Genomic DNA, 27,075 nt, shown 5'->3' with positions numbered 1-27,075 from the left:
CATATCCGTGGTCTCGGGTCACCTCGGACCTTCCTGTTCCCCTACCCGTTCCTCCACCCCAAGTCAATTCAGATGTGTCCGTGAGAGGCCCAGGGTGTGATTTCCTTTTGGTGTAAAATCCTGAGGTAACGCATATAGTGTACGAAATACCTAGTAATTTATAGGGAAAAAGTCATTTTATTTATGACATGGCACTTGATAATTTTGTAAATATCCGAAAACACGTGTTCAGGAACTAGTTTATTTATTTACATTTTCTTGGAACAGAAATTTATTCTCAGAATAATGCACAAAAGCATAGGTTGAGGCTGCCGTTGGGAGGCCTCCCACCCTTCCTCTGCCGCCACCTCCCCTCCTCTTTGAATGCCAGGGAGAACACAGTTGAAGGAAACATGCAATCACAGTGATCAACTCTAAAGACGAAAGGTTTGGTCCAAAAGAAATCAACATAATTAATCCAATTACCGTGAAGAGCTTCACTGAGTAGGATTAATTTGCAGAGGTGTGTTTTCACAGGGTGGCTGTTCAGTGCACCAAGGGGGCCTGCTTGAGGGAGATGAGGTCAGAACGCATGCCGGAGACATCTTTGGCCTGCTTGCTGGACTTGGGGTTAGAGTCACACAGCCGGGCCACCCGTTCCCACTCAGTGCCTGGGGACGACTCCTCAATGTCATTTACAAAGGCTTCTTCTGCTGCCCTGTTGTTGGCTTTTGTCTTCTGGAGCTGCTCGTCCTGCCTTGCATACCACTCGTCCAGCTCCTTTATTGCTTTTTCTTTCCACTCAGCTTCCTGCTTCCGAGAATTGGCATCAAGGGCTTCCAAGCGTTCGGTTTGCTCTTCTCTCCATTTACGGATACTTTCAGGCTCTGACTGCAATCGATCCACTTGTGAAATAGCTGCATAACTGTCTGTCCTCCCATTACTCTCCTGACAGTAGTCTCCATTCATCGCGCCATCAACAGCATCTGGAACCCCCTGCGGCTCGCCGTAAGGCTGGGGTCCGGGGGCGCCGCCGTCCAGGATGGCGAAGGCCTCGTCGTTCTCGATGCCCGCAATCTCGCTCTCCTGCTGCGCTAAGAAGGCCGCAGCAGGGTCCTCTTCGCCGGCCACTCCGTTCCCCAGGGCGGGACCGCCAGCGGGGACGCCGAACGGATCTAACTCAGCCATGGCGGCAAGTTCCACGGCACCGACTTTCAGAGAAACACCAACCGACCAGCAGACACGGCGTCCGGCAGCGGCCGCTGTGCTTGCGCCTGCTATCAGACACAAGCTGGAGGAGGGAGAGCAGGAACTAGTTTAGAATTTCAGCTTTGGGACTGCTGGTGGAGCTGGAATTTTTTTCTCAGTGTTAGGGAGCCATATTACTGTCCCTTTCTGGTTTATATGACCAGGGTACTAAATCGACTACAACGGCCCTTCATTTTAGTAAATTATTTTCAGTGCTGCTACTTACTGGTATGAGCACTAGACTCAAAGAGAAATAGAAATCTTCTCTGTGGTCAGTCTTGTCTGACTCTTTGGGATCCCATGGAGTGTAGCCGGCCAGGCTCCTCAGTCCATGGGATTTCCCAGGCAAAAATACTGGAGTGGGTTGCCATTTCCTAATCGTGGGGATGTTCCGACTCTGGGATGGATTCCCCTTTTCTTGCATCTCCTTCATTGGCAGGCGGATTTTTTACCACTGAGCCACCTGGGGAGCCCCTTTGCTCTGATGCTAGTGTTGGCAATTTTCTTTGAATTAAAGAAGTGGGTTTTGGTTGCATGTTTTCCAGTGATATGAAACCCAGTGGGGATAATGCTGACTTTCGGATTGCTGACAAGCGTGGTGAAAAGTGATGTATAATAGTAGGAAAATATCCTAAGAGACTGGAGAATTCCAAAGACATCTGAGGGATAATTTCAGATTTTGTGTATTAGGTTGACTGCCAGTGCTAGACTCAAGCCTGATATGATTATGGGGAGCCGGGGAGGGGGGCGGGGGGCGGCAAGGAGCAGTTACCTTCAAGTAATGAGGCCCAGTTATTTGTGGGACTGCTGTTGCTGGAATATTGTCAGAGATAAGAAATGGGTTGAAAATGCTTCCAGCTAATAGAGCTTTGATGGAGTTGAGTAGGAGTGGGTTGTCTTCATTAAAATTGGAGAAGGGAGGTTTTCCTAGAATTGGGAAGATAACAGGAGTGCTGTACACAGTTGTATGGGATGTAGAGACAGGGTTATGAATAGGCTCAGGTCTTGGTTTGCAACATGTGGGTGGATTGAATAAAAGATCTGTAGAGTAGAAGCCTGTTGAGGAATGGTGTTCCTGTTAATGGGAGACTTCATATGAGGGCTGTTGTGGGGAAATGCATTATTTCCAGCAGTTTATCTGCTCAGAGCAGAGTATACTGATTTTACTGTGGTTAGAGTGGCCAGAAGCTTTGGAAGGAAGCTTCCAAAAAGGAGACCCCCCCCCACCACCACATCCTTAAAGAACTGGGGTATCTTCCATTTAGCTCTGAGTGGGGGAGGACACTGGGCAGTGATATTGGGGCCTCTCTCTCTTTGTGACTTCTTCACTGAGCTCAATCCAACCAAATCTCAGGGGCCTAAACTTTGAGATGTCCCCAGTTGCTGGCAGGTTTTCCCAGGAGGATCAGCTTCTTGGTCTCTGTACTGAGTGCCCAGTGTCCTCGGAGTTGCAGCTTGTGTGTTTCTGTTGCAATGCCCATGCCCAGTGCTCTCTGCCGTGTAGCCCTATTGCTCAACTGCACACGAAAACTGGTAAAAATGGGAGAAATTGGAGGGGAGTGTTGGGTCTGCAGGAGAGTTGTGGGAAGCAGCAAGTGAGAGCCTCTGCTTGAGCCGCACGCGTGGCGTATGGGTGTGTTCCAAGTTTAGTGGTGTGACCGAATTCAAGCTCACTCTGTCCCTCATAAGACAGGCCAGTGCTTCAGAATGACTGTCATGGTCCGTGCACAGCTTGAAAAAGGATTTCCAGACATGAGGTCAAAAGGGAAGAGAATAAAATTTATTAGACTGGATGACAGTGTTAGCACAGCAGGTCAGCTCAAGGGAGAGTGGAATGCTTTCCCAGGCTTGCAGTCAAGTTTTATAGCCCTAAGACAGAAAATTCCTACTGAAATGGTGGCATTAGGTGATTGCTTATGATGCTGTTGTTCAGTCGCTCAGTCGTGGCCCACACTTTGCAACCCCATGGACTGCAACAAGCCAGGTTTCCCTGTCCTCCACCATCACGCCAGAACTTGCTCAAAATCTTGTGCATTGAGTCAGTTTTGCCATCCAACCATCTCATCCTCTGTCGTCCCCTCCTGCCTTCAGTCTTTACCAGCATCATGGCCTTTTCTAATGAGTCAGCTCTTCGCATCAAGTGGCTAACATATTGGGGTTTCAGCTTCAACATCAGTCCTTCTAATGAATATTCAGGACTGATTTCCTTTAGGATGGACTGGTTGGATCTTTTTGCAGTCCAAGGTACTCACAACAGTCTTCTCCAACATACAATTCAAAAGCATCAATTCCCTGGCGCTCATCTTTCTGTATATTTCAACTCTCATATCTGTATGAATACTGGAGAAACTATATCTTTGACTATACTGACCTTTGTCGGCAGTATAATGACTCTGCTTTTTAATACTCTGTCTAGGTTTGTCATAGCTTTTCTTCCAGTGAGCAAGCGTCTTTGAATTTCATGGCTATGGTCACCATCTACAGTGATTTTGGAGCCAAGAAAGTCTGTCACTGTTTCCACTGTTTCCCCTTTTATTTGCCATGAAGTCATGGGACCTGATGCAGTCAAATCAAAAAATGTTTTTAAAAAAGAACTCAGAAATGTGCATCAGACACTGAGTCTGTGGTTCTTTTGTTCTAACCAGTAGGTGGTTGAGCCTTTCTCTTGTGTGTCATGGGGGTCTGGGAGACTTCAGCTTTTCTATCAACAAGAGACATATATCATATGGTATCACTTATCTGTGGAATCTAAACAAAGGGTACAAATGAACTTCTCTACAAACAGGAATAGAGGTGCTGACATAGAAAACAAGGTATGGTTATCAGGGCTTGAGAGGTGAAGGAATAAACTGGGATATGTGGATTAACATACCTTTCACTTCATCTCACTACTATGCACAAAGTCAATAAGTAATGAGGACCTACTATATAGCACAGGGAATTCTACTAAATACTCTATAATGAGCTATATGGGGAAAAAAAACTTAAAAAGAATGGATATATGTATATGTATTCTGTTGTTTCCTCGCTCAGTGGTGTCCACCTGTTTGCACCCTGAGGGACTGTGGTATGCCAGGCTTCCCTGTCCTTCGCTGTCTCCTGGACTTTGCTCAAATTCATGTCCATTAAGTCAGTGATGCTATCTAACCATCCTCTGTTACCCGCTTCTCCTCTTGCCCTAAATCTTTCCAGCATCAAGGTCTTTTCCAATGAGTCCGATATTTGCATCAATTGGCCAAAGTATTGGAGCTTCAGCATCAATCCTTCCAGTGAATATTCAGGGTTGATTTCCTTTAGGATTCACTGGTTGATCCCCTTGTTGTCCAAGGGACTCTCAAGACTCTTCTCTATCACCACAATTCAAAAGCATCAATTCTGTGGTCAGCCTTGTTTATGGACCAGCTCTCACATCCCTACCTGCTACTGGAAAAACAACACATTTGACATTAGGGACCTTCGTTGGCAAAGTGATGCCCTTGCTTTAAAATACGCTGTCTACTTTTATGATACCTTTCCTCTCATGGAGCAGGACGTCTTTTCATTTCCTGACTGCAGCCACCTTCAGCAGTGAGGCCCCGACCGCCTCACCCTCCCACTGTCCCCACGCAGGCCTGACTTCTCTCCGGCGGCGCCCCTGACCGCTGGACTCGGCTCGGCCCCGCCTCCAGGCCGCTCCGCTTTTTCACTGCGCGTGCGCACAGCGTCACACACCCGGAAGCGGAGAGCGGCGAGCGGAGGTCTCAGCGCAAAGTGAGTTTCTCTTTTTCTAGTCAAGTCTTCCTCTCTCAGTTGTCTTTCCTCTGTAATGTGGGTTGAGGGTCGCTACTGAATCGAAATCTTCGCGCCCGTCCCACCACCCCCAGCAAATTCAGATGTTCCTGTGTGGCGAAGAGGCGCCTCCATTTTGCTTTAAAGTCGCTGTGAAGCGGATGCCTGCGTTTGGTCCATGAGACGCTTCGTTTCGCACCTCTTTGCTGCTGAAAACCAATTTCTGAGTTCACTGACCCCTCTGCCCTTCCTGCACCACGTGAAATTCTCTTGGGCGATGTGGGTTTATTCGCTCCGCGGTCCCCAGGCTCGCGCTCTCGACCCCTGGAGGCCGCGCCGGCCCCCGCTCCCGGAGAGGCCCAGTTCTCTCCCCGGTCCTGGGATTCTGGAGAGCCCGCCCCGCTCCTGAGACTCCCAGCCGCTCAGTCGTCGCTTCTCCTCAGGCCGGTAGTTCTGTCCTTCAGGCATTCCTTTCTTAGAGCGTTATCCCGACTCCGTGTGGGTGGAGGTGGCCTGGCCCAGCCACGTGACACCCATGGTTCTGTGTCCCAAATACCACACTCTGGAATTTGGCTCTTGCGGGTGGGTGCTTCTTATTCAGTCGCCATCCCTGCAAATAGGAGGCCAGGAGGGTCAGGAGAAATAGCAAATTGAAAATAGCATGAGGGAAAAGCGATGGCAATGAAGAGGATTGGTGAGGAACTTGCGAAGAGATAGCAACACGAAAGAGCCTTGAAGGTAACGGTGGGTCAAGGAGAGACGTTTAGAGAAAAGCAGGGTCTCCGGAAAGTTAAAGGTGAGCAACATATGGAGGTGGTGTTGTTGAGTCTGAGTCTTTGCGACCCCTGTATCTCCTAGAGTCAGCTCAAATTCATGTCCAGGGATGCTATCTAACCATCTCGTCCTCTGCCGCCCCCTTCTATAGCCTTCAAGAGAGTCGGGCTGTGAATCACCGGTCCCAAAGAGGGCGACAGGGGAGAGACAGTTCACACAGAGAGCTGACAAAGGGGATACAAGAGTTGGATCCTTGACCTGCAGACAGTATCATGCTGGCAGAGAAAGGGTACTACTAGTGAACAGAAACAGTCACAGACTATTTTCCTGGGCTCCAAAATCACTGCAGATGGTGACTGCAACTATTAAATTAAAAGATGCTTGCTCCTTGGTAGAAAAACCATGACCAACCTAGACAGCGTATTAAAAAGCGGAGACATTACTTTGCCGACAAAAGTCTATAGACAAAGCTATGGTTTTTCCAGTAGTTACGTGTGCATGTGAGAGTTGGACCGTAAAGAAAGCTGAGTGCCAAAGGGTTGATGGTTTTGAACTGTGGTGTTGGAGAAGACTCTCGAGAGTCCCTTAGACTGCAAGGAGACCAAGCAGCTCAATTCTGATGGAAATCTGTCCTGAATTTTCATTGGAAGGGCTGATGCTCAAGCTGAAGGTTCAATACTTTGGGTTCCTGGTGAGAAGAACTACGTCATTGGAAAAGACTGATGCTGGATAAGATTGAAGGTGGGAGAAGAAGGGGCCGGCATCACTGACTGGATGGACATGAGTTTGAGCAAACTCCGGGAGTTTGTGATGGACAGGGAAGACTGGCATGCCGCAGTCCATGGGATGCCAGAGTCTGACTTGACTGAGCAACTGAACTGAGTGATTGGAGGAGCTGAGAAAGAAAGTGAGCTGAAAGGAAGCATTGCACTTGGAGATGCCAGAGAGTTGGGAGGAAGGGAGGGCAGACATGGAGGAAGAAAGGGAGAAATACATGGAGATTTTGGATTATCAGGGAGGTTGGAGAGAAAACATCTTTATGGGGAACAGATGGCAGAGAGAGGCAGGATAGGAGTCAGGGAAGAAGTAGACAGGAGGACAGGCACAGCAGGAGAGCAGAGGTGAAGAGGAAGGGAGACAGAGAAAGAAATAGGGAAACAGATAAACCCAATGAAGTGGAAACAAGTAGTGTGCAGGTGGTGGTGGGGACTAGATCCAGAAGAGTGCTGAATCCATTAGATAAAGAATTAAGATATGATACATTGATTTTTGCTTTACAGTCTAATAAATTTAAATCTTGCTCCTTTAAATTATACACAGGATGAGAATTGCAGTACTTCTGTCTGTAAGGCTTGTGGTGGTTGTAATTATTTGTATTGAAAGGTAGCATCCATGTGCAGAGTCTGTTGAATTTGGGGGTAAGGCAGTGACTTGACGCTCAGAGGTGGGTCACCCACTTCCCTTTTCCTGGTGTGCAGTAGAGGTTGTGGGAGAGGAGAAGTGGTTAAAGAATTGACAGACTGTTACTACTTGGTACCTTTTCAAGGAACTTTAAACATGTTCTTAGTGATGGTTTTCCTTTTTGCTTTCTCCTTTGTTTACATTTAATTCTTTTTTTAGCTTGGGATAAAGATTAGTTCATTTCAATATCTACTTTCTTGTAAACAACTATTGACATCTGAAAAGATTTGGTGGTCTCCTGAAATTAGTTCATGTTATTCTTTTGGAAATATGCTATATTATCAATTGATTTTTATTTTTTTCCACTTTGCATCAGAGTTTTTCAATGAAAAAAGTTTTAATAAGCTGATTAACTTAGGTTTGTTTCACATTTATTTGAAGCCCATTTCCTGTCTTCTCTTTGTGTTATATCTTGGAAACATTTTTTGGTAACTAGTAAATAGTTGTAAACTATTTTGATGAGTACTTAGTAAGGATGTCAGTGATCTTTTTTATTGAATCAAGACCTAATTTAAGCAGTTAGTATGATGGTCCATTTTCCTCTCTTTTATGTGATCCAGTAACTAGTGAGCTATGAGTTGATCTGATGATGCTTCCTCAGGTCCAGAAGCTGAGCAAAAGTGACTCCTGAAATGATTGGCCAAATTGGGTGTGTGACTGTGTATGGCAGTTTTTCTTGGAGGGAGTTCCCACTTGTTACTAGAATTTGAAATGAATCCCAGTTTTCCAGAATTCAAAGGACAACTGTAGGATGGAGGCGGGAACATAGGCTCAGAGTCAGAGAGACAGTCATGAGCCGTCTTCTATGAATAAGGGTCAATCTGCAGGGAGGCCTCCCACCTCCGCTGGCTTCCCCATGTCCTCAGGGCAGCATGCTGACTCCTCAGGTGGCTCCACAGCCCTTTGTCATCCTCAGGTCACTGCCAGGGTCTCCAGCCTCATCCTGGGAGTCGACCCCATTCTCTTGGTCAGTCTGTCCTGCTCACATTCACTTAGTCCTTGTTCATAAACAGCAAAACCTTCTCTGTCTCAGATCTTAGGTTTTTCTCCTACCTTTGGTAATTAAATTGTGACCGTGGCTCTCACTCTTTCTGTTCCTTCACCTCTAGGCCAGCGAGATCTCCGCTTTTTCTTCTGATATTTGCTGTCAAGTTAGCCACGTTTACTGCCTCTGTATCACCCTCATCAAAGATGCCCTTCTCCTTTAATTATTTGGAGTGGTTTCTGTTTTCTCTTCATGGAGGGTGCACTGTGTTCCTGTTCCTCCCAGGATGCTTTCAGCATCTTACCCTCGGGGTGAGGACTAAGACTGTGGGATGGGCACTAGGACTGTCGGTTGGTCATATACTTCTTATTCTAGCTCCACCTTACTGCAGCAGGAGTCAAAATAAAGCCTTCCCTGAATTTCTCCTTTGATCTCTTAACTAATGCTGTTGATTAAAGAGCCCAGGTTCTAGGTCAGTAACATACACCCAAGCGAACACACACACATATAATGACATATTGTGCACCCATAGAAATGGCGGTTTATGTCACTTGGGTCAATTGGATGAATGTAGAAAGCATTGTGCTAAGTGAATCAAGACAGACAGGGAAAGACTGATACAATATGTGCTTCCATTATGTGGAATGTGAAAAAGTGAAAACCACTAGTACCAGACAGTGGGATGGTGGTTATCTGGGGCTCGGAGGTGGAGAAGATGGGGAGATGTTGGTCAAAAGGTACAGATTTGAGTTGTAAAATGAGTACATCCTGGGGAGATATGTGCAACATGCTGACTAGTTAATCCTGTGTTACTGGAAATTTGACAGGAGAATAAAGCGTCGGTGTTGTCACCACACACAAACCATGGGAATTTGGAGATGATGGATGTGCTGGTTAGTGGTTGATGATAAATATTTCACAGTGTACACATGTGTCACATGGACACAACGTGCATGGAATGTATACACAACACCTTCTTGATAGGCCGTTCTACGTCCGTAAAGCTGGAAAAGAAGAAAGTGGGAGGTAGGCTGGACTTGACTTCTTGAGTGGTGTTCAACACAGGCTTCACATGAGATCATGAGGCATTTTGCCAGGGCATGTTTTGTACCCCTCCCCCATCATACATGCTCCTCAGGATCTCATGTGGGGGCGTCGCCCCAGGAATGTGCACAGGCCGCAGATGATTCCGATTTGGATCCTGCATTGAGCACCAGGGCTCTTAGCCTCCACTTCTGAGACTGAGATCAGGCCCTGGGGGAGGGGAGGGTGCTCTGCTCTGAGTGGGGCTGGACCAGGGCATGCTGTGTGACCTGAGGGGGATTGTGGGGTGAGCGGAGGTGCCCCCTGCTGCTGTGTGCATGAGGCTTCACGAGGCGAGGAATGTGATCCGAGGGAAAGTGTGGGAAAGTCCCGTGTTGGACTCTGTGCGGGAGTTGCCTGTCCTGAGTCCCTCCTGAGACAGTGGGCTCATGGTGAGGGCTTCCCTTTGTGCGGGGTTGGGGCTCGGGAAGGGGGTGTGTTGACTCTAAGCACTGAACACCCTGTTTTCCATATTTTTGATATGCCTTGAAGATTCACTTTACCTGAGGGTGAAGCCCAGAAGAGGAGGAAGATGAGAGAAAACAAGTCAGGCATGGCTCTTTCTCAGGTAAGGTCATATTCTCAGTGGATTCTCAGTGTGCCCTTCCTGAAATGCCCTTCTCTGGACTCGCTAATCGTGTCTGACTCTGGAGTATCCTCTCTGACTCCTATACATGTGCACTCACCCAGAACCTTCCCTCAGCATCTGTCGTCTCCACTTAGATCCCGTGTCCCCGTGACCTGGTGACCTGGCCTTTGTGAGGAGGCTCCCCTGGACACCGTCCTGGGCAGAGCTTCTCACCCATGGGTTGCAAACGGGGTCTCAGTGCTGTTGGGCAGCAGGGATTGCTTAGGGCCCATCTGGATGCTCTGTCTGCTCTCTGTCAACTGCGGTAAAGAGGCTGCACGTAGATGTGAGGTATTTATTAACATGAACAGTACGTACTGGAATCTGGAAAAGAAGCCAATGAGAGGGAATCAGTCCTGACTTTTTATAGTACATTTAAAACTAAATTAGGACCTCCTTGAAAATTTTAAGTGTTTGGGAGTGAAATGGAAAGTTCAGAAACAGACCTCAGGGATAGAGAGTGTTTCATTACAGCATCTAATTTAAACTATGAAATATAGTTTGCTGATTATTTATTCTTCCTTTTTGGCTGCATGATGCAGCTTGCAGGGTCTTAGTTCCTTGAGGAGGCATTGAACCTGAAACCCTGTGGTGGAACTTGGAGATCTTAAACCCTGGACCGACAGGGAATTCCCCCAACTTTCCTAATCTTGATGGCAATATTTGCTCATGGAATAAAAAGATAAACTTTGGATTTTGTTAATAACTACATGCATATCATTAATGATAATATCATATTATTATATTTAAATATACTTTTCTGCTGTACTGGCTCTTCATTGCTTCAGTGGCTTTTACCTAGTTCTGGCGAGTGGTGACCACTCTCTAGAAGTGGTGTGTGGGCTTCTCATTGTGGTGGCTTCTCTCATCTTGCAGCACAGGCTCTAGAGTACGCTGGCTTCAGTAGTTTCACCTACTGGACTCTAGAGCTCTGGCTTAGAAATTGAGGCTCAGGGGCTTAGTTGCCCCTTGGCATGTGGGATCTTACTGGTCCAGATAGCAAACCTGGGTCTCTTGCACTGGCCAGTGGATTCTTTACCACTGAGCCACCAGGGAAGCCCTTATATTATTTGTAAATACAGGTATTTTTATACTGATTAGAATAAATCTTCTGTATATTATTTTCTGCTTGTTTTTCATTTTTTTTAACTAATATAAGATAATGTTGAGGATTTCCCTGGTGGTACAGTGGATAACAATGTGCCTGCCAGTGTACAGTGCACAGCTCCCATCCCAGGTCCAGGAAGATGCCTCAGAGCAACTAAGCCCATGAACCACAACTACTGAGCGTGAGCTCCGGAGCCTGGGAGCCATAACTATTGAAACCCACGCACTTTAGACCCTGTGCTCCAATACAAGAGAAGCCACTGCAATAAGAAGCCTGTGCACTGTAGCTGCAAATACAGAAAGCCTCCTCACAGCAACAAAGGCCCAGGAAAACCAAAATAATTAACTTTTAAAAAATTAGAATGTGGACAAATTACTGAAGTACAATTGATTCATTTTTAATGTCCCAAAGATTATGAAATACATATGAATAAAAGAAAATGGGAGTATCATCCCAGAATGTGTCAAAAGGCGTCTCCTTGAAGTAGGAAATGGCCACTCACTCCAGTATTCTTGCCTGAAAATCCCGTGAACAGAGGAGCATGGTGGGAAACCATGAGGTTGCAAAGATCTGACACGACTGAGTGACTAAGCAACAACAACCTCCACACACAGCAGAGTGAGCTCTGAAAAACAAATCTAAACCTCTGATTGACCTCCTGCAGATTCTTCAGTGACTTCCAGGTACTTTTGGAATAAAGTCCTAAATCTGAAGACCTTGTAGAAAGCAGCCTCTACCTGGCATCACCCCTCTTTGTTCCCTGTGTCCCAGTCAGACTGGCTGGTTTTCTGTTCACTAAATATCTTCCTGCCTCAGAGCCAGCACTCAGGCTGTTCTCTGTCCTTACAACACTCTTCCATTTTCCACCTTGCCAATCCAAGTGTTTCTTCTTCGTGGAGACCTTGTTTGATTTCTTGATGTAGGTCAAGACTTTCCAATAAATCTTGTAGCATCAGGCCTGTTTCAGAGCACATATTGCAGTTGTAATGTTAAAATATGGGTGTAATTGGGTGGCTGGCTGCTAGACCATAAGCTCCATTATGTTCACTGCTGTATTCCCAGCTTGGGACCCAGACTTGATGCTCAGTAAATTTTGATTGAAAGAAAAAAATAAACACAATTCTTCCTTGTTTCAACCAATTGTGTGTTTCCGTGTGCATGGGTGAGTGCATGGATCTGTAATTCCATGCTTTTATTACAGAACATCATCTCATAAACATGTGTTATGCTTTGTAGCAGTTGAAATTGTATCTTAAGTGTTTTCCATTCCCTTAAGTTTTTTTCTACCTCATCACGTGAATGATGGAAATAGTAGTTAGAGTATTGACATTGTGTGGTTGGAGGGAAGAGCGGGTAACCCTATTAGGTGACCATTTATCCTATAGTCGTATCCGACTCTTTGCAACCCAGTGGGCCATAGCCCTTCAGGCTCCTCTGTCCCTGGAATTCTCCAGGCAAGAATACGGGAATGGGTTGCCATGCCCTCCTCCAGGGGGATCTTCCCCCCAGAGATGTCAACACCATGTCCCCTACATTGCAGGTGGATTCTTTACTGCTGAGCCTCAGGGCAACCCAGATACCTACTTATGATACTGCATATTATAGTGTTCCCTGTGCATTCAGAAGGAGGTAGATAGTAAATTAATCTGTGAATATTTTTCTTTCCATCTATCATGTCCATCTTTCCTTGGCTGACAAAATATCTGGGATTCTACAGCTCCATTGCACTTCAGCTTTCTTGAACTTATTTCAGGTATTCTCACGGAACTCTCTGGATGCACTTTTCTGCTCTGGTACTTAACTCGTTGGTTCCTTAGGTTTAGTTGTCACTTCCAACCACCTGACCTCAGGTGCTGTTGCCTCATTTCTTAACTGTTTGATCTGCACGAGTTCTTAGAATGACAGTTTTCTCCCCAGTCAGATGGACACAGATCTTTCTCTAACATACTGTCATGTTGATGATAGGTTCATCTGTGTAAAGTCTTAAGAGTAATGCTTAGTGTGTCTGAAGTGCTGAAACACCTGTGTGATGTCATAATCATCACAGTGTGTGTTCTTTTAAAGCCGCTGTGGACTTTGTCGTCTCTGAAGACAGCAGTCTCTTGCTGTAACTCATCTAGATAGTGATTGTCCTTCCGTGTGTACAGTGTAACACTTCTGCATAGACTACTCACTGTATGAATTTTATTTGTATATTCTTCATGTGTTGTCCACACAAGTGACAAATTCATATTGATTGGAAGACATCATCGTCTTATGAAACAGCTTGGAAATTAGAGACCCACAGTTTGTTCCAAATAGCTTTTAATGGATCTATCAGAATATTACATTACCTGAATTGATCCTTACCCCTCTCACCTCTTCTCATTTCATATGAAAATAAGAATCCTCCTCAGCACCTGTTAGTGAAATGTGCTTTCATTTCAGACACAGTTGACCATCGAGGATGTGGACATCAAGTTCACTCCAGAGGAGTGGGAATGCCTCGACCCTGCTCAGAGGGCCTTGTACTGGGATGTGATGGAGGAGACCTACAGGAACCTGCTGTCTGTGGGTGAGGATCACTTCCCTGTGAAGTTGGAATCTGGTTTGGGGTATCTCTGCATTTTCCCTCTGTGTCTCTTGGGAGCCCCTGTTGTGCTTGACTAAGTTCATAGCCTTGTTGATTCAGACTTGAAAAAACTTTGTGATTGGCATCAGGAGTTTAAGCTCATCCTTTCTTCAGGTGATCTGCGCACTGTGTGATACACAAGTTTTTCCACAGCTTGAGTATTTATAAAGCTGATTTCGAACTTTGAAATATCCAATTCCCTGTTTTTTACACCTGTGTTCTTGGTTCAGTAGTTCTTGGAAAGGAGCTATGCATGCATGCCTGTGTGCTCAGTTGCTACAATCGTGCCTGACTCTTTGCGATCCAGTGACTGTAGCCCTCCTGGCTCCTCTGTCCATGGGATTCTCCCCGCAGGAGTACTGGAGTAGGTTCCCATGCCCTCGTGCAGGGGGATCTTCCCCCGCAGGGGTCAAACCCATGTCTCCTGGGTGGCAGGTGGATACTTTACCTTTGAGCCCCGGGGAAGCCCAGGTATCTGCATATTATACTGTATATTATACTGTTTCCTGTGCATTCAGAAGGACGCACATAGTAAATTAATTTGTGAATATTTTTCTGTCTGTTCAAAATGTCCATCACTTCTTGGATGACAAAAGAGACGGGATTCTACACCTGGCAATGCAGGAGACACAGGGTCTAGGTCCTCTCTAAAGCAGGCCTCTGAGTTTGCTTCTAACCTGCCTGGACACTGCCCTGACTGTGAGTGCCATGACTGCTTGCTGTGAGTGCAAGGCTTGCAGCACCAGAGATAAGATAAGGGACACATCTTGAGGTTGTCGAGCCCTTGGAGGGGCCCTGGCCTACTCAGCCCCAGGCTTAGCAACATTATAGGTTTTTTAGCACAAATAGCATTAACAGAAAAACAGATGTGCTATTTGCTCACAGATTGCTGATGATAACAGATAGCGTCCTGGGATTTAAAGGGGAACCCCAAACTGCCTTCTTTGAAGTCTCACCCAAGACCCTAACACACTGCCTGGGACCTTTTCCCCACTCGGTCTCCAGATGGGCTGTGTCCTGGGACTTCGCAGTGCTGTTTGAGTTGGTCAGAACCCAATTTGGTGATGTATCTTCTGCTGTTTCAACTTCTCTTTGCTTTTATTGTTAGCATATTGAAAGTCAGCTCAATAATTCTATAATAAGTATTTGTATTATTTATTTACAGAACAAGTCTCTAATTTTGTTAAGAAATCTTTGAACCTGAGACAAAAGTGACAACTTTTACAAAACTTTAATTGGCCCTGTGAGCAGTATTTGTGAGACAAAATGCCACTCTGTAAGAAGAAAGAGGTTAAGGTTGATGAAGTTTTTATTCCCTTATGTGAAGACTCGCCTTTCTACTAGTTAGCTGATACATGGGACGTCTTCACTGGATGGTGTGAGAATTGGAACCTTAAATTAAAGAGGGCTGTACCTTTAGAAGTTACTGAATGTTTGTGACTCTCACCCATTGAGAAAGGATAAGAATGTGTCCTGCTGGATCCTATCTGAATCCTTCTCTCTCCTACCATGAGGTACATAAAATGAAAGGGAAACTCACTCAGTCCTGTTGGATTCTTTGCAACCCCATGGAATATAGAGTCCATGGAATTCTGCAGGCCAGAATACTGGAGTGGTTAACCTTTCCCTTCAGGGGATCTTCCCAACCCAGGGATTGAACCTAGGTGTCCCCTTCATTGCAGGAGGATTCTTTACCAGCTGAGCCACCAGGGAAGTAACATGTGGTACATAAACGTAAATTAAAATTGTCTGAAAAGAAGTTGCACCTGGAAACAGAATTGTGCAATTAGTGAGGATGATTGTCTATATATACAATGTCAAATTATATTTCAGCTGATTAGCTCCTCACTTTTTAAGTGGGCTCTCCGTTGAGCTGGCCCACAGCTCTAACAGTGTCTGCCACTGCCCTTTGTGTCTCTGTTATCTTTGTCCTGTTGTGGCCTTTAACCCCTCTCAACCGCTCTGTCTCCCTCTCCATCAGCTAGTCCCCTGATGAAGCTAACTTCCCCTGTCTCTCGGTGGTGGGTTGGGGGGCAGCTTCCTCCACTGCTGTCCCCACTCTGGCAAATTTCTTTATCCCTTCAGATTCTTCTGATAAAGTGAAGACCCCCATCTACCCAGAGGGACAATCCAAGATTTTCATCATCCATGTGCCCCTGTTATCACAGTCAATTTGAGAACTATTTGATCTGTATTTTAGATATAAAACTGTGACTATAGAAAGGGAGGATAATGTTTTTGACACAGGGATTGCTGTGATATTCTTTAGAGTCTGGAGAATACTGGTTAAAATGATTTTTTTTTTTTTTTTGAGAGTACAAACCATTTCTTTTTGCATATGGAATAAAAACAGCTAGCTTCTTAAAAAGCCCTGCCTACAGAAAAGCTTGAAGTGAACCTTTACCAGTGATCCCAGATGACTCTAGTGGTAAAGAAGCTGCCTGCCAGTGTGGTAGATGCAGGAGTTGTGGGTTCAGTCCCTGGCTAGGGAAGATCCCCTGGAGGAGGCAATTGCAATCAACTCCAGTAGCATCAGAGAGACATTTTAAATCTGTCTGGATTTATGCATGTCTCAGTGTGTGTCTTTGATTTTGGATAATGTTGCTGAGGTTTATTTGTAAATGAGCTCTTACTCAATTGGCTTTAAAAGAAAGTAAGCACTTGACTTACCATTGGTGGCTTAGTAGTAAAGCATCCGCCTGCCAGTGCAGAAGATGGGTTCGATCCCTGGTCTGGGAAGACTGCACATGCTGCAGAGCAACTAAGCCTGTGCAGCACCACCACTGAACCACCCGTGCTCTAGCGCTTGTGGTCCACAAGAGAAGTAACTACAATGAGAAGCTCATACACCACAACTAGAGAATAGTCCCCATTCAACACAAGGAGAGAAAGATGGATCAGCGACAATGATCTGTTGAAGCCAAAAATAACAAATAAAATTTTTTTTAAAACAGTAAGTGCATACAAATCAGGTTCACGTGAACTGAGAAATATTCAGTATTAAATATCTAGTATTAATGTTTGCTCATCTAATTAAGACATGTCTTCAGTCATCTACATTGTGTAATACTTCTATTGTATTACACTGAGAGATTTAGGACTATTGATGAGTATCCTGAGATGCTGTCTATAAGAAAGCAAATATTTTTAGAAGTTATCACTGGTATTTTTGTTCACCAATCTAGAAAATGCTAATAGAAAGCACAGTTCATGGTTGCTTAAGGAAAGTAAGATGGGTGTTCTCAGTAAAAAAGGTATGAGAAGTGAAATTGAGTTTAGATGCTTATAGCAGTGAGTGGAAGTGAGCGGAAGCTGGAAGCAATGTCTTTGTTTCCCAGACCAAGAGTCCTGACCATTGGACCACAGCAGCAAACAGATAGGGTTAAGGTCCCTAATCTTGACTGCCTAGTCAAGAATGAATTCAGATGAAGAGGCACAAAATAAAGAGTAAAGGAAAAAGTTTATTGAAAGGAAACATACATGCAGAAAGGTGCATGGGCTAGCTCAGAGAGAGAGCCCCACCTTTGGAAAGTGTCAATTCTTCAAAAAGGTACAGTTTTCCAGGTCTTCGTGTCCCCTTGGGCCAGTCACTTTCTTTTGTCCCCTCTGGTTAATTTGTCTCAGCACTCTCACCTGGGGTGCGGACGCATACCCTAGCCAAGATGAGTCTCGAAGTGAAGGCTTCTGGGAGGACCAAGAGTCATTATAGCCTGGAATTATCCTCTGACTTGACCTCAACTAACCTTTCTGCACATGTGTAGTGTCTCCCTTAATAGACAGGGTTTTTTGCTTTCTTTGTCCTTGCCATGATTATTCCCTTGAGGTAAGAGACAAAGACTGGCTATTTACCCTGTTTTTGTTATAGATTCCTATAGATTCCTCAGCTGGAGGCTAGCTATCTCTTATCTCAGCAAATGCAGAGACAAGGAGACTGATTGTAGATATTCAATCTGTAGCCCATGTGAAAATTGTCTGAATCCTACATGAAAATTATATTTTATTAGGGAGAAAGAAATTAGGTCTGATTTACAAGTGGCTGTTTATAAATGAAAAAAGTGATTTAAGGGGGAAAAAAAAGGAATGAGAGGTTTATGGAAATTGGATTCCAAGGAAAAAAGTCCCAAAGTGTAGTTTTTATATGATCTTTAGCAGTGTGTCATTTGACTCCTGTTAATGTTGTTGCTTCACTTTGGGGAGCATGTAATGAGGTGTTTCAAAGGGACCTGTTTCCTCTTTGTCCCCCTTCTGTGCTGGAGTCCATGGGATGTCCACTTTTTGGTCCATGTAGAGCAACAGTAACACCTCCAGAGCCATAATCCTTGGAGCCAGCCTGGTTCTCTTCCTATTTGCTGCACTTGGGACACCTCACTGGAAGAAGGGGAAAGATTGTCAGCTCTTCGATTGCATTTGGTGTCTCAGATCCTACACAGAGCTGCCCTTAACCTGTCTTCCTGTTCAGAGCCCTCAGCTATTCCTGTTGTTACTGCTTTTACCACAACCTTCAGGGCTGTGTGTAATAGGAATGTGGTTTGGATCTTCTATGATTGTAACTCAGGAAACCTGTAAGGACAGTGGACGTTGAGGTCCTCTCTTGGATCCCCAGTCTTGCACGTGATGCATATATGAATCAGGCTGCATGTTCCCTCCTTGCTCATACTGTACAAAATGACCCATGCTCATCCACTGAAGCATATTTTCAGGACACGACCTGAATTGATATGGGGGTGTGGTACCTCGGAAACCATTCATAGGTGAGATGGCTGAGTAAGGCTGTTAGTTACGCAGATCAGTTCATGTGTCTTACTTGACCGTATCGTTTTAAACTCCTAGAGTTTGTTGTAACCTTTTGTAATCTGCTCTGCCCAAGTGGGCCCTGGTGGTTAAGAACATGTATGAATCTGTAGGTCTGGGTTTCAGTCCTGCTTGCTCATTCCTTTCATATACCATGGGGTTGTGTACATGAACCCTGTGAATCTACTACCTTTATTTTAAAAATTGAGTTAATTCATGCTCTTAGGTGTCATATAATTTTGACTGTTTTGCTGGAAAAGTCAGAAGTTACTTTTTTTTTTTTTCCTGAACAATGTGGCAGATGCGATTGTAGTTCTCCATTCAGGGATGGAATCTGTAACCCTACAGTGTAAGCACGTAATGCTATCCACTGGACCATCAAGAAATTTGTCTCAAAGGTTACTTTTGCATAAAATGTATATTTGCTTCATGTCATGGTTATTGTGACATGTCCCTTTGTCTGCATTACGTAGTGTATATTGTTAGTTTATATTTCCTTCCCAAGAGTTTGTCTCTGACTCTAGTTAATAAGTTTTCAAATAATATTCCTTTTTTATAGTGGATTCTTTGCCTCTAAGCCATAAGGAAGTCCCCAAAGCTTGCTCTTTTACTTGTATTTTGGAGCTCATGAACCGAGTAAGTTAAGGATTCTGTATAGATAGGCAATTGCTATATTGAATGGCTGTTACTTAAGTATAGAGAATGTTTCATTTATTAATTCTTTGTGATTTAAAGATGACAGTCTTTATGTTTTACACAGTATAACTGACATGAACCACTTCTTGTTATAAAATGTCTATACGTCTGTTTGCTTATAGATTTATAGGAGGTATTTAGAAAAGTGTTCTTTCTTTTCTTTTTAAAATTATTTTAGGGAATTCCCTGACAGTCCAGTGGACAGGATTCAGCTCTTTCACTGCAGTGATCCCGGGTTTATTCCATGGTCAGGGAAGTAAGATCTCATAAGCCCTGTGATGGGGAGTGAGGGGGTGGGTGCTGGAGCTGTTTTAACAGATTCTTTATTTTCACTATGCAGTGCTTGTTGAACAGTTGTCAACTGCCATTTATGTTTTACAATATTTGTTAGAATGCTTCCTTTGGATTATTTACCACTACAGGGTATTGCCTTTTTGATCCTTGCTGCTCAGTCCCTCTGAGTCCTGTCTGACTCTTTGTGATCTCATGGAGTGTAACCTGCCAATCTCCCCATCCATGGATTTTTAGTGTTTTTTCTCCTCACTTATGAGACAGAAGTGTGTTTACTGCCAAGTAGAATGAGCTTTGAGGTCATGGTGGGAAAATACCTTTTCTTTTATGACTTGACATGAGTTTGCATAAAATGAATATTTTCCTGATTGCATCTTTGAAACTTGGCTATGCTAAAATTAATTTGAATTATGTGTGATCACTTTTTTTTTTTTTTAACGAGTTCTATTTCTTTGTAAATGTTCCTTATATTTCTAAGTTCATCATTGGGAAGATTCTTCATTCTGTTCAGAATGGGTATGACTTTTGGTATAATATCATGTGTTCAATATGAAAGAATTTATTTATGAATTTTAATTAATAGGATACCTATGGTTTATATCTTGTAGATGTATCTCATATACATATGACCAAGAAATTACAAGCAAAAGGAAACAGTGGAAAAGGAGAAATTCTGCAAAGAGTGATGTTTGGAAGAACTGAAACCCATGAAACCAAAGATTTTTTCCTCTGGAAGATAGAGGAAACTGTGCATGGTTTTGAGAGTCTGTGGACAGATGATGAAAGAAGTGACAACGAAATATCTATATCCCATAACAAAAATCTCACTGGAAAAGATCATCAGAGTAGAAATGATGCAGGAGATAAGCCTGTTGAAAGACTCAGATCAAGCTTTCATGAAGAATTGCAGATGCTTCAGTCTGAAGGGACGATTTTTGAATGTAGTCAAATTGTGACTAATACTAACAGTAGCCCCTCAGGTTTGCCACCTCAGAGAACTCATAGTGTCCACAAAGGCATTTGCCATAAACATGAGAGTGCTGTTATGCGTCCCTCAGAACAGGCCCTAGACCAGGAAGGACACAAGAAAAAATCTTACAAAACTCCTGAGTGTAGCATAACCTTTCTTCAGCACTCAGAACTCACTAGACATCAAAGAATCCTTACAGGAAGAAAACTATATAAAGCTGACATACATGGCAAGGCCTTTAATGATAATGAGAGCCTTGCAGTTCATCGGAGAAATCATACTGGAGAGAAACTGTATAAATGTGATGTATGTAGCCACAGCTTTAAACAGAACACAGCCCTTCAAATTCATCTGAGAGTACATACTGGAGAGAGACCATATAAATGTGATGTATGTGGCCACTCCTTTAAGCACAAGACACACCTTCAAAATCATGGGAGAACTCATACTGGAGAGAAGCCATATACATGTGATGTGTGTGGAAAGGCCTTTACTCGAAAAGAAAGCTGTGCACTTCATCAGATCCTTCATACTGGAGAGAAACCATATAATTGTGATGTATGTGGCCGTGGCTATATTCGAAAGTCACAACTTAGAATTCATCGGAGAGTTCATACTGGAGAGAAGCCATATACATGTGATGTGTGTGGAAAGGCCTTTTCTCGCAAGGAAGGATGTGCACTTCATCAGATCCTTCATACTGGAGAGAAACCATTTAAGTGTGATGTCTGTGGCCGTGGCTATATTCGAAAGTCACAACTTGAAATTCATCAGAGAGTTCATACTGGAGAGAAGCCATATAAATGTGATGTCTGTGGAAAGGCTTTTACTCGCAAAGAAAGCCATGCACTTCATCAGATCCTTCATACTGGAGAAAAACCATATAAATGTGATCTGTGTGGACAGGCCTTTACTCGCAAAGAAAGCCATGCACTTCATAAGATCCTTCATACTGGAGAGAAACCATATAAATGTGATGTATGTGGCCGTGGCTATACTCGAAGCACACAACTTGCAATTCATTGGAGACTTCATACTGGAGAGAAACCATATCAATGTGATGTGTGTGGCCATGGCTATCCTCGAAAGTCACAACTTGTAATTCATCAGAGAATTCATACTGGAGAGAATCCTTATAAATGTGATGTATGTGGCTGTGGCTTTACTGGAAAGAGACAACTTAGAATTCATCGGAGAATTCATACTGAAGTGAAATCTTACAAATGTAACAATTGTGGCAAATGTTTTTTTGCACTGTTTTCCTTAAATAAACATCAAACAATTCAAACAGGTGAGAAAGCATGTAAATGTAATTTGTGTGGCAAAATGTTCAGTTCCAGGTGTTATTTAGCAGTTCATCAGAGAACTCATACTGGAGAAAAACCATATAAATGTGATGTGTGTGGAAAGGCCTTTACTCGCAAACAAAGCCGTTCACTTCATCAAATTCTTCATACTGGAGAGAAACCATATAAATGTGATGTGTGTGGCCATGGATATACTCGAAAGTCACGACTTGTAATTCATCACAGAGTTCATACTGGAGAGAACCCTTATAAATGTGATGTATGTGGCTGTGACTTGACTGGAAAGAGACAACTTAGAACTCATCGGAGAATTCATACTGAAGTGAAATCTTACAAATGTAACAGCTGTGGCAAAAGATTTTTTGCACTGTCATCCTTAAATAAACATCAGGCAGTTCCAACAGATGAGAAAGCATGTAAATGTAATTTGTGTGGCAAAATGTTCAGTTCTAGGTGTTACTTAACAGTTCATCAGAGAACTCATACTGGAGAGAAACCATATAAATGTGATTTATGTGGCCATGGCTATCCTCGAAAGTCACAACTTGTAATTCATCAGAGAATACATGCTGGAGAGAATCCTTATAAATGTGATGTTTGTGGCTCTGGTTTTACTGGAAAGAGACAACTTAGAACTCATCGGAGAATTCATACTGAAGTGAAATCTTACAAGTGTAACAACTGTGGTAAACGTTTTTTTGCACTGTCATCCTTAAGTAAACATCAGGCAGTTCAAATAGATGAGAAAGCATGTAAATGTAATTTGTGTGGCAAAATGTTCAGTTCCAGGTGTTACTTAGCAGTTCATCAGAGAATTCATATTGGAGAGAAACCATATAAATGTATTGTGTGTGGCTGTGGCTATACTCGAAAGTCACAACTTGGAATTCATCAGAAAGTTCATACCGGAGAGAAGCCATATAAATGTGATGTATGTGGCTGTGAATTTACTGGAAAGAAACAACTTAGAACTCATCGGAGAATTCATACTGAGGTGAAATCTTACAAGTGTAACAGCTGTGGCAAACTTTTTTTTGCACTGTCATCATTAAATAAACATCAGGCAGTTCAATCAGATGAGACAGCATGTAAATGTAATTTGTGTGGCAAAATGTTCAGTTCCAGGTGTTGTTTAGCAGTTCATCAAAGAACTCATACTGGAGAGAAACCATATAAATGTGATGTGTGTGGAAAGGCCTTTACTCGAAAAGAAAGCCATGCACTTCATCAGATCCTTCATACTGGAGAGAAACCATATAAATGTGATGTATGTGGTCGTGGCTATACTCGAAAATCACAACTTGAAATTCATCAGAGAGTTCATACTGGAGAGAAACCATATAAATGTGATGTGTGTGGAAAGGCCTTTACTCGCAAAGAAAGCCATGTGCTTCATCAGATCCTTCATACTGGAGAGAAACCATATAAATGTGATGTATGTGGCCGTGGCTATATTCGAAAGTCAAAGCTTGTAATTCATCAGAGAATTCATACTGGAGAGAATTCGTATAAATGTGATGTATGTGGCCGTGGCTTTACCGGAAACAGACAACTTGGAATTCATCGGAGAATTCATACTGAAGTGAAACCTTTCAAATGTAACAGCTGTGACAAACGTTTTTTTACTCGGGCGTCCTTAAAAATACATGAAGTAGTTCATACAGATGAAAAAGCACGTAAATGTACTTTATGTGGCAAAGTCTTCAGTTCCAGGTGTTACCTTACAGTTCATCAGAGAACTCATACTGGAGAGAAACCATATAAATGTGATGTGTGTGGGCAGGCGTTTACTCGCAAAGAAAGCCATGCAGTTCATCAGATCCTCCATACTGGAGAGAAACCGTATAAATGTGATGTATGTGGCCGTGGTTATACTCGAAGCACACAACTCACAGTTCATCAGAGGGTTCATACTGGAGAGAAACCATATAAATGTGATGTATGTGGCAAGGCCTTTAGAGTAAATGGCAGCCTTACATCTCATCGGAAAATTCATTGCCGAGAGAAACCATATAAATGTGATGTATGTGGCAAGGCCTTTAGTGTAAACGGAAGCCTTAGAACTCATCAGAAAATTCATACTGGAGAGAAACCATATAAATGCGATGTATGTGGCAAGGCCTTTAGAGTAAACGGAACCCTTACATCGCATCAGAAAATTCATACTGGAGAGAAACCGTATAAATGTGATGTATGTGGTAAGGCCTTTACTATAAACGGAAGCCTTACAACTCATCGGAAAATTCATACTGGAGAGAAACCATATAAATGTGATGTATGTGGCAAGGCCTTTAGTTTAAATGGAAGCCTCACATACCATCAGAAAATTCATTCCAACGAGAAACCATACAAATGTGATGTATGTGGCAAGGCCTTTAGAGTAAAAGGAAGCCTTACATCTCATCAGAAAATTCATACTGGATAGAAAGCATATAAATGTGATGCATGTGGCAAGGTCTTTAGTTTCAAATCAACCCTTGCATTTCATCAAAGAATTTATACTGCAGAGAAATGTTACAAATTAACAATGGTGACAGAGCTTTTAGTGCACAGTCATGCTTATCTCTCCATCAGGCAGTTCATACAGGAGAGAAAGCATAGAAATGCATTTATGTGGCAAAGTCTTCAATTTCAGCTGTTACTTTGCAGTTCATTAGAGAACTCATATTTGAGAGAAACCATATAAATGTTATGTATGTGGCAAGACCTTTAGCCAAACTGAAAACCTTGCAATTCATCGGAGTATTCATACTGGAGAGAAAGCATATGAATGTGTTGTCTGGCAAGGCCTTTAGTCATATTGGTAAGCTTGCAGTTTATCCAAAATTCATACTGGAGAGAAACCGTATAAATATGTTGTGTGTGGCTGATGCTTTACTTGATGTGCACAACTTGGAGTTCATCAGAGAATTCATACTGGAGAGAAAACACATGAATGTGATCTCAATGTCAAGGCTTGTAATCTAAATGCAAACCTTACAGTTCATCAGAGAATTCATGTTGGAGAGAAAACTTACAAGTGAAACAATGGTGACAAAAGTTTTAGTGCACAGCCAGTCTTAACTCACCATCAGGCAATTCATACAGGAAAGAATGCATAGAAATGTGATGTATGTGGCCAGTGGTTTACTTGAAATGACCATCATAAGAAGCATCAGATAATTCATAGTGGAGAAAACTGTTAAAAATGGGTCAATTGTGAGAAGCATTTTAGTGCAACTGTAATGAGTATGGCAAAGCCCCTAATCTGAGTTCAGGCCTTATAATTCATCAGAATTCATACTGTATAGAAAGCATAAAAATGAATATGGCAAAGTTTGTAGTTCACTTTCAGCTGTAACTGACCATTTGGCAGTTCATACAGGAGGGAAGCCACATAAATGGGATTTTTACGACGAAGCCTGCAGTCACACGGAATGACTTTGCAGATCATCTGAGAGTCAGTGCAGTGAAAACTTCTAAATGTAGTGAGTGAAGAAAGTATATGAAGTTTTGGGCCTTCAGAAAAGTCAGACTGGAGGAAAACTGCATGAATGTGGTAGATATGGTAAAGCTTTGATTCTATATTCAGACCTAATTGATCCTCAGGTAATTAATGTGAATTGAAATCTTACCCACATAGTGCATGTGGTAAGTCTTTTGGAAGGTGTTCATTTTTTTTTTTACAAAACATGAGAAAATACCTACTGGCAAGAATCCATACATTCAGAGCACAATCAGTCCCTCCAGTGGAGGAAATCATAATGTCTGTGGCCAGGATTTCAATAACAGGCAGATCATTCCCTTCATCAGGAAAATTCATTATTCCTTCAGGTGCCATTCAGGCCTAAAGACATCAGGTGACGCAAACTTGAGAGACCTTCCAAATGTTATCAGTGTGGCCAGGGTTTTTGTTTACACCTTAAGCTTCTTGAGAATATTCACACTAGATAAAAACTGTATCATTGTAATAATAAATGTGTCAGGGTTTTTAGGGAACAATCTGAAGTCAGGCTTCAGTAAAGAAGTCATTTTGGAGAGAAAGCTCACAAGTGACATGAGTATGTAAACCTTAACTTGGGATCACAACTCACCATCCATCAGATCATCCATACTAGAGAGAACCTTACCAGTGTAGAATATGTCACAAGGCTTTTAGGTACTCCCTGTTATCTCAGTGTTCACCAAATACTTTATACTTAGACATGCAAATATTATGGCAGTTGTGACAATTACTGCTCACTCTTTAGGTATCTAAGAACATATATGCTGGAGATAAACCACACTAATACAATGTTTGTGGAAAGCTATTGTGAAGAAACTTGAGTCAAAAGAACCAGAAAAGTATGCGTGTGTATCTGTTTCATCATTGATTGCTGCCATTTCTGTTGTACCGTTGTTTTCTGCAGAATGTACCGTAAGTCTTGTGCTCTAATAAAATTTGTATAATTTCCCCCATAACCCTGAATGGATCATGTTTCTTTCAACAACAGAGTTTTCGCCACCTCAGTACTTAATAACAGAAACTAGCAATGCACCAAAGGCTCTCAAGGTTGAAAGAACGTAGAATTTCTTTTCATGATGAAATCAAGCAATAGATAATTTTGGGATTATATGCTAATAATTTGCACTTGAGTTATTCTTTCCACACTGTACATAACGGTGCAGTTATATTTCCTGAGTCCTCTTGTGCCGAAATGAAACTAGTAGCATGTGCCTAATTTACATGAACTGAAAATAGGAATAATAACTGCAAAAATTAGGAAATAAAAAACTTGGGAAATAAGGTTAAAAGTGATAGCTCTTTTTGAGCTGGGAGCATTCTGAAATAAATTATTTTTTATTATTCACTTGTTATTGGTCATGTAGTTGTGGCTCATGGGATATCTACAAAGCATGTAGGAATTCCCCAGACCAGGGATCTGTCCCATGTCTCCTCCTTGGCAGGCGGATTCCTTACCACTGAGCACCAGGGAAGACCCGGAAATCGTTTACAATCCACACTATATGATGGGAATTTTTATGGTTTGATAAACTAGAAATTTCCTATATTCAGTTCCCAACATGTTGGTTCTTGTTACTTTGCAGTCACTGAAAGAAGGTGGAACCACACCCAAAGTTTGGTTTGAATATTGAGACAGATGAATCCATACGTTGAAGTCTTATGAGAATGTTTGTTAACTGCTGAAACTTTCTAGTTGAATCAAGGTACACTTCCAAGCTGTTCCGTTTAGTCGCTCAGTTGTGTCCGACTCTTTGTGATCCCATGGACTGCAGCATGCCAGGCTTCCCTGTCCATCACCAACTCTTGGAGCTTGTCAAACTCATGGCCATCAAGTCGGTGGTGCCATCCAACCATCTCATCCTCTGACATCCTCTCCTCCTGCCTTCAATTG

The 27,075-nt window shown here is 43.0% G+C and overlaps 2 protein-coding genes across 2 annotated transcripts; one reads left to right on the top strand and one right to left on the bottom strand.

Annotated features, from left to right (window-relative positions):
• Positions 1 to 525: 525 nt before the first annotated feature.
• LOC122420674 (clathrin light chain A-like) lies at positions 526 to 1,269 on the bottom strand. The gene has a single exon (XM_043436068.1). It carries the CDS (start codon positions 1,165 to 1,167, stop codon positions 526 to 528), a length of 642 nt encoding a protein of 213 aa, XP_043292003.1. The 5' UTR covers positions 1,168 to 1,269.
• A 3,669-nt stretch (positions 1,270 to 4,938) lies between these two features.
• On the top strand, positions 4,939 to 26,137 carry LOC122420578 (zinc finger protein 616-like). The gene is made up of 4 exons (XM_043435825.1): positions 4,939 to 4,977; positions 9,791 to 9,866; positions 13,462 to 13,588; positions 20,032 to 26,137. Exons 2-4 carry the CDS (start codon positions 9,831 to 9,833, stop codon positions 24,123 to 24,125), a joined length of 4,257 nt encoding a protein of 1,418 aa, XP_043291760.1. The 5' UTR covers positions 4,939 to 4,977; positions 9,791 to 9,830; the 3' UTR covers positions 24,126 to 26,137.
• Positions 26,138 to 27,075: the final 938 nt, after the last annotated feature.

This window comes from Cervus canadensis, chromosome 18 (genome assembly GCF_019320065.1).
Source record: "Cervus canadensis isolate Bull #8, Minnesota chromosome 18, ASM1932006v1, whole genome shotgun sequence".
Lineage (NCBI taxonomy): Eukaryota > Metazoa > Chordata > Mammalia > Artiodactyla > Cervidae > Cervus > Cervus canadensis.
Note: the sequence above shows the minus strand (reverse complement) of the source record. Positions and strands in the feature narration are given on the sequence as shown.